Source organism: Thermobia domestica, chromosome 14, assembly GCF_964235325.1.
Source record: "Thermobia domestica chromosome 14, izTheDome1.hap1.1, whole genome shotgun sequence".
NCBI lineage: Eukaryota > Metazoa > Arthropoda > Insecta > Zygentoma > Lepismatidae > Thermobia > Thermobia domestica.
This window is the reverse complement of record NC_137467.1, coordinates 76,093,939-76,113,492: the sequence shown is the minus strand read 5'-3', so window position 1 is coordinate 76,113,492 and position 19,554 is coordinate 76,093,939. Positions and strand designations below refer to the sequence as shown.

At 36.0% G+C, this 19,554-nt stretch overlaps 2 protein-coding genes across 2 annotated transcripts in view; one reads left to right on the top strand and one right to left on the bottom strand.

Annotated features, from left to right (window-relative positions):
- Naa15-16 (N-alpha-acetyltransferase 15/16) overlaps positions 1 to 19,554 on the bottom strand; it is a 261,582-nt gene that overhangs the window by 138,257 nt on the left and 103,771 nt on the right. The gene's annotated exons all lie outside the window — the stretch shown is intronic.
- On the top strand, positions 14,158 to 18,781 carry LOC145670628 (uncharacterized). The gene has a single exon (XM_081739421.1). The coding sequence runs from the start codon at positions 14,158 to 14,160 to the stop codon at positions 17,356 to 17,358; it is 3,201 nt and encodes a 1,066-aa protein (XP_081595547.1). The 3' UTR covers positions 17,359 to 18,781.

Here is a 19,554-nt window from a genome sequence, read left to right as displayed (position 1 = left end):
GGTGTGTCAATTGAATACACCATTTCTTTACTGTAAGTTACATTTTACAAATACGTTTCGTGCGTAGTGGAATTACGTGAATACAAATAAAACAGAATCTCAAAGAGTTATCTGTACAGCAAGTAGATAAATACACACACACATACACACACACACACACATGAAGATTGTAAGAAAAATTAATGATTTTGTACAATTAATGTTTTTTATAATGCAAAATTAAATATTTTGTATTAAAAAAAATATACTAAAAGTTAGAAACTGTTGTCACAAATAAGGAGTTCAGGCGTCAGATCTCTCTCTATATATATATATTTTTTTCCATCTTAGATTAAACCAAACATGAAATACTAGATCAATCTGTCGTTGAAGGTTCTGAATCAACCCATAAGGTTCGTCATCTTCATACATAAATATTGACTACACTTTATTTTATTCAAAATTCTTTGATTGAATTCCACGCTGATTTAGCTAAATGTGTGGAATAGAGTCAAAAGAAAATGCAAATGCATTTTTATCACATAATCCCTAAAACAGGCGAGACAAGGAAGCCTTAAGAAAAACAATATATTACACTGTGAAATTATCCATGGAAGTACACACCTGTACAGTACAGAAACATATGACATTCATGAAGCACACATACTCTGTGTTGTGTACAAATCTACGTGTGTTTTAGGTGACCGAAATTTGAAACTGATAAGTAACAGATTATGCTTGATTTCCTTCAAATCACAATATAAGCTTAAATTTAAAACATGAATACGAACACATAAGTCGAGCATATTCACCTCGGCAAAACTAACATGGTTCTGCGTTCGATTTCTAATGGAAAAGCATTATGATCGTTCGGATTCAAATTTACTTCTTTCATATCTGATTTTAATTGTTACGAAATATTTCTATATTTGAGGAAGCTACAAGGGATGTAAATAACACAAGTCAAGCTACCCTATTAACAACATTGTCTAGAGCATTGATGGACAAACTTTTTCAAGAGGGATCGAAGAACAAAGAAAACATTTCAGACGGGTCAATGTAATTCACTAAAAACAACAACGGAACATTTTATAAAATTCTCGTGATAGTGATTAAATGATTAAAGTTCTTCATTATCTGATTCGAAGTGGGATCCACTAATTCTTAGACGTGAAGTTAAATGCTCATCTGTCAGATTAGAAATCATGTCGCGGGATGGACAGAACCTTTCAGGGTCCCGCATCTGGCCCGCGGGCCATAGTTTATCCATCACGTATTAGGCTACTAGATGCTTTAATCTGAAACATTTCGTTACACGATTACTGCATGTTCACTGGAATGGATACAGATTGAAAGGACTGAACTGTAGATGATCATTTCATGTATAGCGTTTATGCTGAAAAGAGACGCTCAACTTGGAACAAACAAACGCACAGCACGTGCTTAAATCCCGAACTCGCAGGTACGTGTGATCGATCTTCAAGTTAAACTATAGGCCCTCGGATAGAGAGAGAGAGAGAGAGAGAGAGAGAAAAAAAAAAAGCATACAATCAACTCCAATAGAACAAATCAATAAAGCTCTTCAATAATATGCTACTACATTCTAGTCAGCAGATAAAACCTTCATGCTCTCATATGTTAAGATGACAATCTTTCTTTACATGCAGTCAACAATGTCAATGCTTGAACTTAAAATACTTCACAACATTGAATACATATAAAATGTATATTTCATTGCAATGTACAATCCAGGTATTAAGAATAACTGATTATTATAAACTATACAGTAACAAGTTCGGCACCTGGAGCGAAATATATTTTCAATGACTAGTATGTTTTTAACTTTACAAATAAATAGTTCCGTTCATTTTACTATGAAATATTGTTCGTTTGCATATAAAATCATGTTTCTTATGTAATTATGTAAGCTGCTACCAATTAGAAAAGAACTTTTTTTCTTTTTTGCGTGTTTACGGAGAAAATTTGTATGCATGAGAATTAAACCCGAAAAGGATTTTCTTTCGACTGTTTCTTGACACGTATTTAAAAATGGCTTGAACTACAAGGCATACTATAACCAGGGGTAAAAGTGAGGGGTACGCAGGGGAACGCCGTCCCCCGACCTCGAGAAAATATGTACGGCGCCCCTTCCCCAGTTCCTGAAAAATTATAATGGGCAAAGATAGGCCAGGGGACGGCGTTACATCATGTTACTATATACCGTCCCCCTACCTTTTCAGATCCACTTTTACCCCTGACTATAACGATTGCCATCATTTATATCAACTTCCCGACACTTTCATTTAAGGAGTCAAGGAGCATATCGGAAACCGAGCCCAGAATCTTGTATACACAACGCAAATGCGTTAGCCAGTCAGCAACGAAACGAATTATCAATTTATCAAGTATTAATGTAGGCAAAAAGATTATTTAACATATTCTTAAAGAAAACGGATTTTTTATAGCACGGACCCATATTAACGTTGATCCAATAGCCATATTATTCCACCGAACGTAATATCTTAGCCTTGACCAATAAAATAATTTAATTTAAAGAAATATGTGCTACAATCTGCTTAAGTCTACACACATTACTCGTGTATGAATATATACTTAATACGTTTTTATTACGGAGATCTGTAATAATAGTAACACATTTTTTCTTGTAAACATTTCTGTGCGTGTTTTCTTAATTGTATGCAGATTATATCTGTCTGTATGTGTTACTACTGTGAACAACTCATCAGAACTGAACATCTGACACCATAATACAAGCAGTCAAAAATACGATCCTCCATTCCGCCCTTTAAATAACTACAGGCAATGATAAGTACTCACAGATGATAATGAAATTCTTAATGGAATGATGAGATCCCTAGTGAGTATGCGGATAGTGTACGCACCTTTGACGTGGGAGATCCAGTTCGATTCCCAACGGCAGCTCATGTCCGGATCCCACTTTTAACTGTATGTCCACGTCCCATATAGCCTCTCTGTTGAAAGAGACGCTAAACTCAAAATAATGATTTAAAAAATGAAATCTTTAAGTTTTACGTCCCACGGTCATGCCGGTTAGGCTAAAGGAGACGGTGATGATGAGATGAGTGAAATGGTGGAATGAATAACGTGAGAGGAAACGGGAGAACCCCGAGAATACCCACGAGCACGGTGTTTGTCCACCACAAAGTCCACACGGCGCGAGCTGAGATCGAACCAGGGACTCCCAAGCACCGGAGGTGAACGCTGTACCACTGAGCCACCGCGCCCCCTAATTTTACATTATATCAGTATACATATAAATTTTAGGGAGACGTTTTGGATTTTCGAGCATGAATGTAGTTAATCACGTCATATTTATCATCTTTGTCAAGGCAGAACTTTTGTTGCTACCTATTATTAAAAAAAAAAACTATAAATAATTAGAATAAAATGATAATTAGGTTCATATTTACAGATGACTGTCCCTGGTGCCAAACACGAGGACTCTATATTAAGTGTAACTGGTAAATAAGGTTAACGACTAACGGATTAACATGTATATCATCTTTAAAAAGGCCATTATACATATATAGCACTACTTTTAATGTGTGGTACACTACATCGATTCAGTTACGGAAAATAAGTTGGCGAAAATACATAACGGGGTTGGATGATTACGTGTAGTATTTGTTCATTTCCTCATACATATACAAGTTTTTATACCTCAACATTTGTCAGACTCAAGGTAGCTCTATATTGTATACAGTACACAGAATACAATACGAAACAAAGAGAAACAACTGGTTGTGAAAAACAATCTTTTTCTTTCTTTCTTTCGAACGCAAACAATTAAATAATAGTAACCAGGGCTTTTCTCTACTACGTGCAGGGCTCTTATTACCCTACAATTGTATCGTGTCACAAAAATGAGAATTATTGTTTTCCTTGCTTACATCACATACGTGGTGGAACACACGAACTCTTAATAAGCATCTTAGCACACGCTCCCGCAGGCGATTTTCATTTTCTGTGGAGATCTCTTCCTTGCATTAGGAACAGGTTGGATAAATCACTATTTTTTTTAAAAAAATATACCATATGAGCAGTATATATATGTATCGACTATAGTCAATACTTAACAGTTACGCGACCCACAACCATTCGGGGCAATGATTATGTACTTATCGATATAGAAAGGCATTTCTTTTCGGTTTCCCCCTGTACCTCCCGTAACAGGTGCAATATCCGAGCGGCCCAATTCTTGACGACCACGGCCCAGCCTGGGAGCAAGGCCATATCTGGGCGCGGCTACGGCGAGGAGAGCGGAGGGTACATAACTTCATGGGAGGAGTAGACGAGAACCAGAATTAGAAAGGAGGAAAGAAAGCCAGTAATCAGCATGTATCTCACTCCATTACGAACAGATGGAACGTAAAACACAAGATATTACCAAATAAAATTTTTATAAAAGTTTATGCTAATTTTAAATATAAAGATGTAAACTGGATTCCATGCTTGTAAAAGGACATTTTTCTTAGAACAACCAATGCAAAATTACAACAATGCATACTGATTATTGAATTTTACTATTGAAGGGTGTCAATCACATGTGTAAAATTCACGCTATAATCCTAAACATGTAACAAACACTCTAATTTATATTATTATTATTTCGTCACATGAACGCCGCCAGGCTAACCACACCAACTCACGGAATTTTGTTACCTTGAACATCTGCTCCATCCAAATTACTAGTTTCCAAATAAAATTACACTTGGAATGACATATTAATACAAAAAAAAAAAAAATCACTTGGATTTTCTTGATTTAACCCTCTTATTCTTAACTGGTTTAGTGTTTTATTCTTCGTACCAGGACTTTGTTAAGATGTGAACCTGCAGTTTAACATAGTGCCCCAACTTACACTCCCATCGGGATTACTCAAGACCTTATCTCAGTTCTTGTGTAAACTAAGAAAGACTTCAATATTTCATTATGGAAGAATAAATGGTTGTTTTCGTATTCAGTATTTAAATTAATCCAATATTAATATGTAAATACAAGAATGGAGATAGAGTAGTCTAGGATTTGAGTGGACAACCTTGGGCAACGAGATTTAAGTTTACTTAAGGATCACCAACACATTGGAATGTTCCAGTTGTCCCATTTCATACATTCGGACCTACAATTAAATGAATACTACAGAAAAAGGTATAAGGAGCCAGGATAAAATGAGGTCTCCGAGTATTTTCTGTGTTATTCACACATGAATGCTACAGACACAAAATGACATTAACCTGCAACTATGAAAAGGTATGCACATTTTACAATGTAACGTTTCGATACAATTCTACTAGCTTCAGACTTAAGTATTCTGTATTCTTATATCTGATCAAGAAATTGCTATAGGACTGAAACAGTATTCTCCTATACACTTCTTTTTGTTTCTCAGTGTCTGCACCCTGTTCACAATTAGGATAAAATTTTTGAATTTGATTAAGTTACTCTTATCGTATCGAAATGTTATACTACATATTTAATATATCTTCTCCAGGTCAAAGAGCTCTCCCCACTGGTCTAGTGGCTAGCGCGGGAGCCTTTGATGTATGTGGTTTTGGGTTCGATTTGCGGTGCTAGAGCATTTAACGCATTATAATGGTTCAGATTTCAACTTAAACTTAAGTCCATGTCTAACACAGCCTCGTTGCTGAAAAAAAAAACACCAACCTTCAATAAACAACAATTGCTAAATTTGTGCTAAATAGCGAGCGTTCAAGATGATGATAAATCCTTCACTGAAAACTCCGGGGCCATCCCTAGAAATCTGAAACTGTGAAACCGATTTTCCTGTTTGGATATATGTTTCACCGTTTCAGAATTCTAGGGGGGCCACGGAGTTTTTAATGAAGGATGTCTTACCATCTTGAGAGTTCGCTATTTGGAGGATGTATTACCATCTAGAACGCGAGTCTTTAGCATAGAGACTCGAGAATCGTTCCATCTTCTTTATTTCCGCAATACTTTTAAATGACATACTACTTGATTCCCCTTGCCATTCACAAATTTTGAGTTGGACCCCGCCGGGAGACCCTGGGGCAAATGTTTTTACCTCGATACGGGATACTTTGGAATGATGAAACACGTGCTTTCCGGTTTTGACATCTGTTTTGCTGTTTCAGACTTTTAGGGGTGGCAACGGACTTCATGGATACCATGCTTCTTTATTCGCTTATTTTTCGGATACAAACCTCTATATCTCGAGTTATATTAGGCGGTACCATGAACCGTTTCAGATCTATTGCCTTCTGGTTGGGTACTATATCTATACGCAAAATTTGAGCAAAATCGCACAGTGACACCTTTGGAGCTTGTCCTCTTTAGTACAGTCATTCATTCACTATATCATATATCGAGATTTGCGACAACTTTCCATCTTGACAGAGCCCAGTATGGTAACCATCATTACATAGGTCTATTCGTAAGTCTCTACCTTACGCTTACTTACAAAGATCTTACAAACTGATTTACATGAATAAGTCTTTTATAATGTTTGAATAACTTCATTCTTCTAATTAATCACTCACTAACTGTATACGTTCTACCATAAATGAGTGAGTCTCTACCACTATTAAGCTATGAGCCATGCATTTCGAAACGCATTAGCCTGTATTTATTCACATTCAGCGTTCATTTTTTCACACCCATATAACAGCCAGACTTGTTTTCGACTGTTAACTAAATTTTAAATTCAAATTATATGACTAAAAACGAAGTTGCGATCTTTTTACGATCCCGTAGTAAGTAAATTACGACTTACAATAATTGTACGCAAACCATCTGATTGTGAAGCTACCACGCTACTCTTGAGCCACAAACGAGCTCAATAAACGCCACTTCTAATAGCACCAATGAACTTGAAAAAGCGCATCAACAATCGATATACCAGTGAGTCTTAACACTCTCGTTTTTACTAATGCATTCAGAATCCCATTGAAGAGGCAGTAATGTATACGAATTAAGATGCTATTAACACCATTTTTACTTTTGTTTGAACTTTCCATTCCTAAGCTCTCACTGAAAGCTAATTTGAAAGTAAACATTCAAGTGTCTAAAGATAATTAAAAAAGAAGAGTTCCCCACGAATTTCACTTTATCTGACGGGAAGAAATTGCTCTTTGATGACTTTGTTATGCTCCGCTCAACATAATATTTGTCATTCACACATTTTTCAAGTCAGCAATTACAGACAAATAAAAAGGAATAACAAAAGTTTTCTTCCCAGCCATCTTGGAATCGTTTTTTTTTTTTTTTAACGTTTTACAGCTGATTTACTAAACTATTGAAAACTATTGAACTGTGCCAAAACTATTGAACTGTTGATGGCAAAGTTTCAATAAAAAATATAAATGGAGGATTTACTTTAGAAAGAAACTCACGTGTTATTGGCATTCAAAATGATTTCCTCTCGAAGATATATCCGTATAAAATCTAGTTTTACTCTACCTTGATACTGAAATGCATTCTACAAATTTATGTACTCAAGAAGAGGAGACGGTACAACGCCTCAGTGGTACGGCGCTTATCTCTGATGCATTAAGTCCTTAGTTCGATCCCACTTCGTGTCGGACAACATCGCGTCTGCGAGTTTTCTTCAACACCTTTATTTCACCAATTATTTCATTATCATTCACTTTCATTAATCATCCGTCTCCTTTAACCTAATGGACAAAACCCAGAGAAGTTAAACTTGAAATTTCATTTTTATTTTTAGAAAAAATGAAACAAAATGGTCACTTAATTACTCTATAACAATTAAGTTAACGCTTAATGCATTACCAGGGCCGGCCCTAGGCAATTTGCCGTCCCGTGCAATGGCATCATCTGCCGCCCCCTTTCTCTAGAAAGTACAAATCTTAAAAGCCACAATTTTAAGTATGCTACCCCATCATGAACAACGAAGGGGAAGGATATAGCACTCACACTCAGAAAGGCCTAAACACTACAAATACAATCTCGCTGCGTCAGTTTTTTCTCTTTAAATAATAATATATTATGTTAGTGAAAGATAAAGCAAACACGTCTACAGAAGAAGAATAGTATTCCTTTTTATAGAATTTAGTATAAAGCTTCAATCTCAATACATCGTTTGCAATTATATCAACTAGCTCTTTTATATTTATTTCTTGATTTTCCTTCAACATCTGCTTTAAAAAAAATACTTGTTTCCATCTTCTATGATTAAGGAACTTGTCTGTGTTAAAAGACAAGACTAGTTTTCATATCAAAACTGTGATAACTAAATGGAATAAGTGTTCGTTACTGTTCGAGAATTGAGTTCCTGTATTTGACAACAATCAAACAATTCATGCTGGGATTTGTTTGACCAACTGCTTTAGTCCATGTGACTAAACTAATTCAACCTAAACATGAGTTATGAATATAGTATTCAAATAGGTCAGCTTAGTAAATGTAACTACCATAATCACGAAGTCTTTTTCAACAAGAAATATTTATTTAAAATAATATAGTTATGACAGTGGTGCCCACCCCCCCTTATGTCCATGACGCACCCCCCTCAATTGTCTATCCGTAGGTGTTCTTCCATGAAAAAAAAATCTTTTCGATTAATTTTCACACACCGTCAAGCATATTTATATAGATTTTTAACCCCCCCAAATATTTCTATGACGCAGTTTGCGTCATAGCCCCCCCTTGTGGGCACCCCTGGTTATGACAAATTTTGCCGTCCCTCGAAACCTACCGTCCTGTGCAAATGCACGTGTTGCTCATATGGTAGAGCCGGCCCTGTGCATGATTCATATAACGGTTGATTTTTTATCATTTTCATGATATTTCGGTGAATACTATCAGCTAAGAAATTATTTCTCAGAACTTGACACCTGACATTCAACCAACTTACCTGATTTGTTTACTTTAAAAAAGTTCCTTAAAAGCATTTTTGTTTACCCTTCTTCATTTTTTTAAGTTACTATGCAAGAAAGATCTTCGCAAATTCCGTAATTCCTCAGCATGTTTCAGGGAAGGCAATAAACGCCAAGTAACAAAATTTAGTCCTCAAAATGAAAGAAAAATCCTTCCTAGAAGCCAATAACACCACGATTTGCCCTTCCTACATGACGAGTCAAGGACGCCGAAGGTGAAGGTACTTGCTGAACGGTTTCACTTACATCACCCACTAGGGCGTGTTCAGGCGTTGTCCACATTGTAACCTACAACCTTACGACAAATATAACCTTAACACAAGAAAACAAATGCACATTGTTGTTGTCTGTGATACAATTTCCCTTTCTCTGTTACTGTAACATACGCCCCATATTTAGATATTGAAAGGGAAAAAAAAACTAGACCAGTTCATATGTTAGTACTAGTTTTCCATTTCTTTTAAGCATGCCAATAAGCTAACGGTACATTAATTCTTATGCAAGTCTTGCCACTCTATGCGTCTAGACCCTGCGACATTTAACATGATCTGAATTACTGATCATAACCAAATTACAAAACATAAAGACATTGGCATAACCTGTACACAGTCATACATAAATATACTTCTTCAGATTAAGTACCTGAAAGAAGTAAAACTCTGGCAATACGAATTCCTTCACATACACACTACACAATCATCTATTGTCTTCAGGGTGTATCTCCAATATTTTCTTTTTGAGCTTAAGAACTTTCAGATACATTTTCAATGATTTCTGTAGTACTTACTGAAAGGTATCCAAAGGTCCCCAACGAAGGTCCATGACACATTTGGATGAAACCAAGTTTATATATTTTATTTTAATTTTATAGGTCGAAATCATATTATTGCTTCTTCTATCGTTTCCTAGTATTTATTTTTTACTATCTCGTCCAACTTATTTCAAATGAAAAGAGTTTTTGTTTAACGTCCCACGAATTTGCCCTTTAGGCTAAATATGACAAATGATTAATAAAAATGAAGTAATGTGAAATTAAACTGTTGTGCTCCGAACCTGAGATCATATGCACCAATGTGGGAGCACACGTACTAAGCCATTACATCAGTGAAAAGTGAAAATCTTATTTATACTGTACCATTTCATTTATCTCAAATATCATTTTTTCTATTACCAAGATTTTGGCTGTCCCCTTAAACTTTGGCAACGAAACAATAAAAAAGTAAATTTAAAAAAACAACTCCTGATTAAGATTTTGTGTGTGGGGGGGGGGGGTCGAAGTTTGTGGAAACATCATATTCAGGAAGCAGAATTTTACGTAAACACATGTTATAATATTCGGAAATTGAGAATTCATGTTGATTTTCGAAACTTGTTTTTTAATATATGAGAAATAAATGTTCGGTGTTTGTATGTAGTATCAACATCTCTTCAAACAACAGTAGACAATATTCTTTTAAGATGGTAATCCTTCTCTGACTCGTTCACATACTCCGTTCTTTGCCTTTCTTCAGCGGTATCTTCATCTTCCATAACAAGTCAGTTCAATCTGAACAGCGAAATACATGAGCAGCCATCATATTTCTTCTTTCTCTTTATCGAAGCCACGATGGATCAATTTTCGTATGGTACTTTCATTCCTCTCTAGTAACACCCGAAAATAAGATCACTTCCTGCTGCAATACCACTTACAGATAAAAGCACAAACCTACTGACAGGGAGGCTCTACATGTGTATGACACTTAAAGAGTTGTATTATGAATAAATAAAAAAATGTACATACATACTTTTCTTGTAGCTGTTTTTTTTTTTTTTTTAACTTTGTGTTTATGTTGTTTCTAAAGTTCGTTCTTCATTTTCTTTACAATGCTTTAACTAATTTTGTTTATTTGTTTGTCAAATGTTGCAACTTAAACTGCTCGCACACACTTCCATACTAACAAGAACTCTGAAATTTTTAGATACTTAAACTGGATGACAATATAATATTTTCACATAGTGTTCGTTGTAACTTATCGTTTAAATGTAAAATTACTAAAATTTAATTATTTAGAAATAATTATTAAGCGCCTGTTGCTTATACAACCCAAGTTCTTATTGAAATGGAGCTGGTTGCAGACAACGCGATCCCTTAACTTGGTCAATAGGTTTGAGTATTTATTCTTTCCCATAAATTTTATAAACTGTTGCAAGTTTTGTAAGATGTTCTTAGAAAACAAAATATTGTAAGCTCACACATTGAAATCACGAAGTATTTTTCAAGTTAAGAAAGCTAAGAGTAAGGGATTGATTGCAGGATAATTGAAGACTACAAAATATAATAATAATAATAATAATAATAATAATAATAATAATAATAATAATAATAATAATAATAATAATAATAATAATAATAATAATAATAATAATAATAAAGCTTTTACAAATGCTTTTATAAAAAGAATAAAAGGATTTGATGGAGAAAAAATAAAACTAACACTAAAAGCATTAGGCGCGAGCTCTCAACCTTAAGAAAAGAGCCCAATCCTTTTTGTGTTAGTTTCTTCATTTTACTCCACCAAACATTATCTTATCCTTTTCATTTTATAAAAGCATTGGATTAAAAGATTTTTTCGGTTATTATTTTTATTAATCCTAAATTCATATCTCTTAATCTCTTGGAAGTATTAAAAAGTGGTCGCACATTCATGTCTAAAATTATTGTCGTAATTGGGGGCTATAAATATGTTGTTATAGGAATATAATTTGATAACGATTTCGCCCGGTATTTCTTACGAGGGTTGCTATATATATTTCTGGCCTAGGCAACACTAAGTGTTGCCAGGTGCAATCTGACATTTCCATTGGAAAGTTTGACATTTTGTAGCATAAATGTACTCAGAACTTTTTGACTTACGACAATTTTTTTTTCTTTTACAGGTACTTGAAGAAATCAACTTGGCAAAAAAATGGAATTAACTCGTGAACATTTTCGTGCGATCATTTTTCACAACTTTCGACGTGGATTATCACGACAAGAGTGCATCGATGAACTTAAATCTTTGTATGGCGACGAAGCACCATCCTATAGCACTGTGAAAAACTGGTACAACGAATTCAATCGTGGCCGACGCTCGCTCAAAGACGAATTCCGTGAAGGTCGTCCAAAAACAGCCGTTGTGCCAGAAAACATCGATGCCGTACGTGAACTGATAATGCAAGACCGTCATGTGACTTACCGTGAGATAGAGGCATGCCTAGGCATTTCTTCCACCAGCATACATTCGATATTGCATGAACACCTGGCCGTAAAAAAGGTTTGTTCTCGTTGGATCCCGCACAATTTGACAATCGCTCAAAAGAAAGCTCGTGTGGATTGGTGTAAAGAAATGCTGAAAAAATACGATCGCGGTGCTTCAAAAGACGTTTATAAGATCGTCACAGGTGACGAATCATGGATCTATGCGTATGAGCCCGAAACAAAACAGCAATCGACCGTGTGGGTCTTCCAAGACGAGCCAAATCCAACGAAAGTTGTTCGTGGAAGAAGCACTTCGAAGCAAATGGTCGCCTGTTTCTTCGGCATAACTGGTCATGTGGCGACTGTTCCGCTTGAGCAACGTAGGACGGTCAATTCTGAGTGGTACACCACCATTTGTTTGCCTGAAGTCTTCGGAGAAATTCGAAAAATGAACAAGAGAAGACGAATCATTGTGCACCATGACAATGCGAGCTCTCACACATCGGCTCAAACCAGCGCATTTTTGACCGGCCAAAACGTCGAAGTGATGGGTCATCCGCCGTACAGCCCTGACTTGGCACCCAATGACTTCTTTTTATTCCCACACATCAAGAAAAAAATGCGTGGTCAACGATTTTCGTCGCCAGAAAATGCTGTTGAAGCATTCAAAAACCATGTTTTGGAGGTGTCTCAATCGGAGTGGAAAAAGTGCTTCGAAAATTGGTTTGAGCGCATGCAAAAGTGTATAAATCTTGATGGAGAATATTTTGAAAAACAATAAAACCATTTTCGTTGATAAATATTCGTATTTTCATTATTAGGCCAGAAATATATATAGCAGCCCTCGTATAATGTTAGTATGTGTATAATCGGCAAAGACATGCATGTGGCAAATTTCATGTTAAAAGGGCAGTAAATAAGAACGATAAAACTTTCTTGTCCTATGAAATTTACTACAAATATATATTTCCCGATTATATACACAGTATCAGTATTAAAAGTACCCTACAAAATCATTATCAAATTATATTCTTACAAGATAGTCATTGATATGCGACAATCATTTTAGACATGAGTGTACAATTGGCAAAATTTTGACAGCATTTCCAATTCAACTTACAGGGCAGAACGTAAATTTGTTGCTTCCTGTTTATTTATGACTAGCAGCGTTCACCCCGCTTCGCTGCGGTCACCCCGGAACGCAATAAACGTTGTTACTTAGATAATTTTTACTTTTTCGCTTTCAAGTGATATGATAAAAACCATAGAAGATTGCATTAAATGTTAACATTATATCGCCTGTCATTTATGTTAACCCGCCCCGCTTCGCTGCGGTCACCCCGGAACGCAATAAACTTTGTTACTTAGATAATTTTTACTTTTTCGCTTTCAAGTGATTGCAGTAAATGTTAACATTATAGCGCCTGTCATTTATGTTAACCCGCCGAGTGACACGGTCATGCGGGTTGCATATAAATACGTTTATTTTTACCTATGATGATCTAACAAAGGATTTGTACGTTATGGACACTTGAATGGTCAATTATCTCAAGACACTGGTAATTAAAAATTAAAGTGATATGATAAAAACCATCTAGGGTCCAAATCCTAATAACCCCCCAAAAATAAAAGAAATTGGTTCAGCCGTATTAGCGTGATGAGGGAACAAAGGATTTGTACGTTCTCTTTTATATATATAGATTACATATTTGTTCATTTTTATTACGTAATTATAATTACATGTATTATTACTATTGTCGTAAAGCGCAGTTATTGTGTTATAAACTAAATTCTCCTTTCTACTCTTTTCAGATGGATTGGTTACCAACATTTCTGCTCCTGGCCCAGCTTGCTAGTTTGGGATTTACAGAGAGACGACGAATAATCGACATAACGTCGAAGGTAAATGACGATATATCTAGTCTTCAACATGAACCATCAACATTTAGTCGCTCACCGGTTCAGATTGTACGTGCGAATAGACAAACATCTACGGATGATTCCGATGACGAGAAACAAGGAATAAGGAAACTAAAATTTATGCCGCCAAGATTCAAGCAAGATAACTTTGGATCTCGCATAGTACCTTTGTCTCGTCGACCTGAGGGAACTACCATTGCTCCAGAGGTTACTTCCTCGATTCCCAGACAGCGGTCAAGGGAAAGGAATCCCTCGACTGTTACCACATCTCCTCCAAGGTCCACAATTCATCGTGTCGTCGGTGGACACGTTAGGATACGTACAACCTCCACTACCACTACTCCGTTGCCGTCAATTACAGAAAACACAATACCAAATGCTGAAGAAACCAAGGAAGAAAATTCTACAACCAACGACGATGATGAATCAAAGACTCTTTCGCAACAAGTTGCAGACGGAAAATATGGTCTCATTCAAGAATTATTCCGTCATCACCCGAAGCGTCCAGGGATTATCAGCTATGCTGATAATGATGAAGTTCCCAATGATGTGATGGAAAATTTAGGAGGATTGAACCCGAACGAAATATGGCTATCTGAAGGGCATGTTTTAGTGCTTAAAGGAGGAGCGTTTCCTGAAAAAGAAACGTTTGATAACAATGTATGGAAACCAATTGATGATTACGAAGCACCTCCACGACAAGTCAAAATACCAGCAAATCCATCTGTTCCTCCCCCATTTCCAATCCAGCTGTATGACGGAGGTCCGACTGAATTTATTGGTGGAAATCCATATAACAATTCTCGCTTGCCTTTCTTACCTTTTCCACTATTTCCCCCGCCGGGAAACTTCACACCCGGGAGCGGTGGGCCGATGAACCCGCCGTTCCCGTTTTTCCCACAGGGTTTTCGGCCGCAGAATGGAACGAACTTGGGACAAATGCCTCCACTGGGTTATCCTCCGACAAACATGTCTCGCATCCCGCTACTACCACCATCTTTCTTCTTCCCGCCTGGTGGAAACAGAACCAAGATCCCTCCCTACCCACCACCCCTATTTTTCCCACCACCAAACAACGGAACACCCTTCCGGCCACCCTTCTTCCCAGGAGGACCACCCCAAGGATTCCCACCCCGACCAATTCCTCCAGAGAACCTAACGGATATAATAGACGACGACCCTTCAATATTTTATCCGCCGCCTTACGATTTCTATTATCCTAAGGACAACAGTACTGAAGTCCCACCAGGACCACTTGTGCCGGGAATTGTTCTACCACCACCACCGAACTTCTTTGCACCACTGGAAAATGATACAAGTATTACGAAAATGCGAAGACCAAAGCTGAGACCTACGTTCCGGCCAACGCCTCAACCACCACCACCAAACAAAGTGTTTGGAAATACAATAACAGTTTTAGATAGACCTACGCCCAGACCTCCTAGTAAGCCGCCACCTACAAAACGACCTTACTATAACTACAACTCAGTGACAACTCCATCACCACCACGAACAACATACTACATTACGAAGAATCCACATGATGTCAAATATGGAACACCAACTCCTGCTCCACCGAAACGTCCATACAGTCAATTTGATGACCCTGTCAGAGGAGGAAAGCACGGAAAAGTGAAGAGTCCTGAAATAACTATTGTAGAACGACCTAATCCGCCAGTGCAATATATCGTTACCACAAGTAAAAAAGTAGTGCCTCCTACACAACGACCAATATACATATACGATCCACAGAAGATTACTAAGGGAGGAGGTATTACAACTGCGACACCAGTAGTAAGTGTAAACCTTCCGGAAAATGTTCTCAAATCAAGACCGAAACCGAAACCATATTACGTTTATGAGCCTCCTCATAACAATTTCACACCAACACCATCACCAGTTTATATATATCCAGAAACAAACACAAAGCAAAATCTTGTTCCACCATCAATTCAACCATATTATATTTATAATGATCCATCAGGATTACGAAATGTTAAAGCACCAACAACTACACAACCTCCTTTGTTTTACTATTTGAATCCTGGCAACGGTAAGGAACGACCTTCGGCACGACCAGTTTACGCCTACCAAAACCCAGATCAAGTTAAAATTACAACGCCTAGTCCACCTGTATACTACTACAATACTCCAAGACCAATCGTTCAAGATAAATTAAAGCCATCTATGAAACCCATAATTGTATACGAAGATCCACGTGTGCTTCAACATGTTAGGGGTCAAAATCCAACTACAGCTCAACCACCACTTATTATTTACAATACTCCTGGAACAATTGACAACAGAGGAAAGCCATCACCACATCCATATTACGTTTACGAAGATAATCAGCGATATAAGAACATTCAAGATCACATAAATGGTGTTCAAAATCCACAGTATTATGGAAACCAAGGTTACAGTAGATCGCCACAGAAGGGTGGAATTACAACCACAATTACACCTCCCTCAATATACTACAATGGACAGCCTTCGCCTTCTCCAGCAGTGCCAATTGTTCCTACCAATCAGTACTACCAGAATAACGTATCACCCACTCCAAAGCCTATCTATTTATATAATGTACCCAAGGAATCTCCAAAAACAACAAGTGCGCCTCAATATTATTACGTGCTAACAGGAGATAACGGACAAAATATTTCGCCAAGTCCAGTGCCATCCTATGTATATGTAGACCCCAGTAACCAACAAAGCTACAAACAAAATATTGTATCACCAAAACCAGATTATCAAAACAACATAAACAATTTTCAATCTGTTACAGAAGCTCCAGTATCTTCATACTACACACCACAGGACGAAGCTCTCGACGATATAACAAAACATTACTTTTCTGTTTTTGGACAGAAACTCCAAAGTGCTACAACACCCCTACCACCAGTAGCTCTTCAAGAAACTCCTGTTACCGAGGTCCCAGTGAAGAAACCTGTCCAACCAACCACCTTCCTACCTTACAGAACATCAACCGCAATTCCACTTCATGATGACATCCTTGTGAACTACAAGAAACCACTACCTAGTGTTCACCCAGGAAGTGAGTACGTTAATCCTGTTGTAACAAAACCCAACAGTCAAAAAAATAGACTTCCACAAGGTTCTATAGTGTCATATGGGCTACCAGGAAACAATGGTGGACATTATTACTTTCTCACGCCCCAAGCGATACTTCGCAGAACAGCAAGAAATAAAAACGTAGATACAAATGTCCAGTCAAGACCATCTGAAAATTCTAACCCTTCATCCAAGCGGGATGTTTATTCTTCACGATCAAACGCACAATTTAGTGAATCTGGGAAGTGAAGCTGCAACAAAAACATATGAGTTGTGTTAACTATTTCCTACGGTGTCAAATGTTTCATCATTTCATCAAGGCTAAATATAATTTTTTTTTTTTTTTTTTTAATTCACTAAGATGTCCAAAGTGTGTCTGGACATAAGTGACGATATGAGAGATGAGATACAAATCTGTATATCATGATCTGTAAAGTTTTTAATAAGTGATAGTTTCCAGATGCAATTTTAAAATTAAGTGAAATATCTGATATGTGTAATTATTGTGAGTGTGTACTGTGCATATTACATGTACTCTTTTTTACAATGTGAGTGAGTGTGTGTATGATGTTTGCTCAATACTGTGCCACGTAATATGTGAAGTTAAAGTGAGTAAGAATTACAGGAATGTGAAATAGTAGAAATTCCTACATACACATCAGTGATCAGTGGAAGTATTGCTGTTTTCAGTAAATTAAGTACTTCTTTTTAATCAATCCCAGAAAAACATCAATTAACCGTTATGCAATTCCGGAATCATCATTGCAAGTGATCATCAGTGATTCTTACGACAAAAGAATGTTTGTGTTGTTTTGAAAACAATTAACTATTCAAGGATAAACACATCGTTTTAGACTTAATAATACATGACTAAAAAGTTTATCTTGTGTATCAGGAGCAAAGGATTACACATTTCTTCTATTATAAGAAGAATATATATATATCGTAGTGTGACGTTCACACGATGTTTAGAAGTATTTTATTTATCTGTCAAATGTAATAAGTACTTTTATTATCATGTTGTTTCTAAAATTAAAAGTCATTTATAATATAACGTTGAGTATGTCTATGTCATAATTCGTATGCGATATTTTTTTTTAAGTCAAAAGAATATGGCGCTTTTCAGTAAATAAAATGAAAACACATCCAAGCTTATTATTCCAAGCATAATATTAGTAAATTCTAATCTAACTACTAGAAAAACGAAAATGCTACTTCAATACGGAACTAAAACAGACATCACCAATTAATGGTTTACAATAAATGTCACTAATGTAAATATTTAAAGACTGAATATTACTGAAGACTAAAAATAATTCTCTCGTACCGATCACTATGTATGTTTTCTTAATGCTGAAAATTAATTTACATGTAGTAATATCGATAACGAAGAGAGAAAATCATGCTCAGCTTGTTCTAACTTCATTCAATCTTGTTTTATAAAGACAATTTAATTTACCTTTCTTAAAGTACTAATATTGCAAAAATTAAGACTGAGTTTAAAAAAAAAATAATTGCTTTCTTGCACAAAATGTTATTGCTTCGACAAAGATTGTTTTCTTGTTCGTGTACCGCGTTGTTGTAAAAGGGAGTCAATATATTACATGGTACCCAATTTTTTATAAGTAATTATACAAAGTATTTCCCTAATACTATTACTTGTACTTCTTGGTTTCATTTACTACTATTCCAATTAGTTTATACTTTGTAATTAATTCTTAATATGTACTCATTTTTAACATTCCCAATCGTAATATTTTTCATTTTGGCCATTATTCAGCTATTTATTTATTTTTCCCATCTTTTTCCGATTAGCTGTACAATACAACATAAAAACTAAACATCCACTTTCTCCGGCGCCAACTAGTCAGGATAATTAGTAAAATACTCACGGCTATCTACAACGGTAATGTAAGAAGGTATTTTTTTCTTGAACATTGTTGTATTTGAGTACGTAAATTACTAAAATGGATGATGGGAAAATAACAGTAATCCTCCTCTAAAATAAATAATAAAAAAAATGTATATGTGCGTATTATGAAAGAACTGAACATTTTGTATTTTCTTATCAAATCCATATCCTTCTATAAAAATGTCTTTACAATGACTGTCTGTCTCCGCATTATATTTGACATTACTGCAATTTTTTTTTTTTTTTTTTTTTTTTTACGAGGAAATGTATTGCCATAAGCAGAGCAGACAAGACTATATGCAAACTAATTTAGAAATTCTATAAAATGTCAAGTAGTGCAAATTCTGTTAATGGTCATGATGTTCATGTACGAAGCGAGAATACGGAGAACACTTTACTATTTTTATTTATTTATTCTCTTGTAATTCGTAACACACTCAACAGAAACATATTATTAGGTCCCATGTTCTTCTGTCAATAGACCCTCAACTTGGTTCAACTCAGCTCTAAATTGTTGCGAAAATTAAGTACTA

Coding starts and splice junctions, on each gene's coding strand:
- LOC145670628 (XM_081739421.1), top strand. CDS start 14,158: ATGCCGCCAAGATTCAAGCAAGATAACTTTGGATCTCGCATAGTACCT.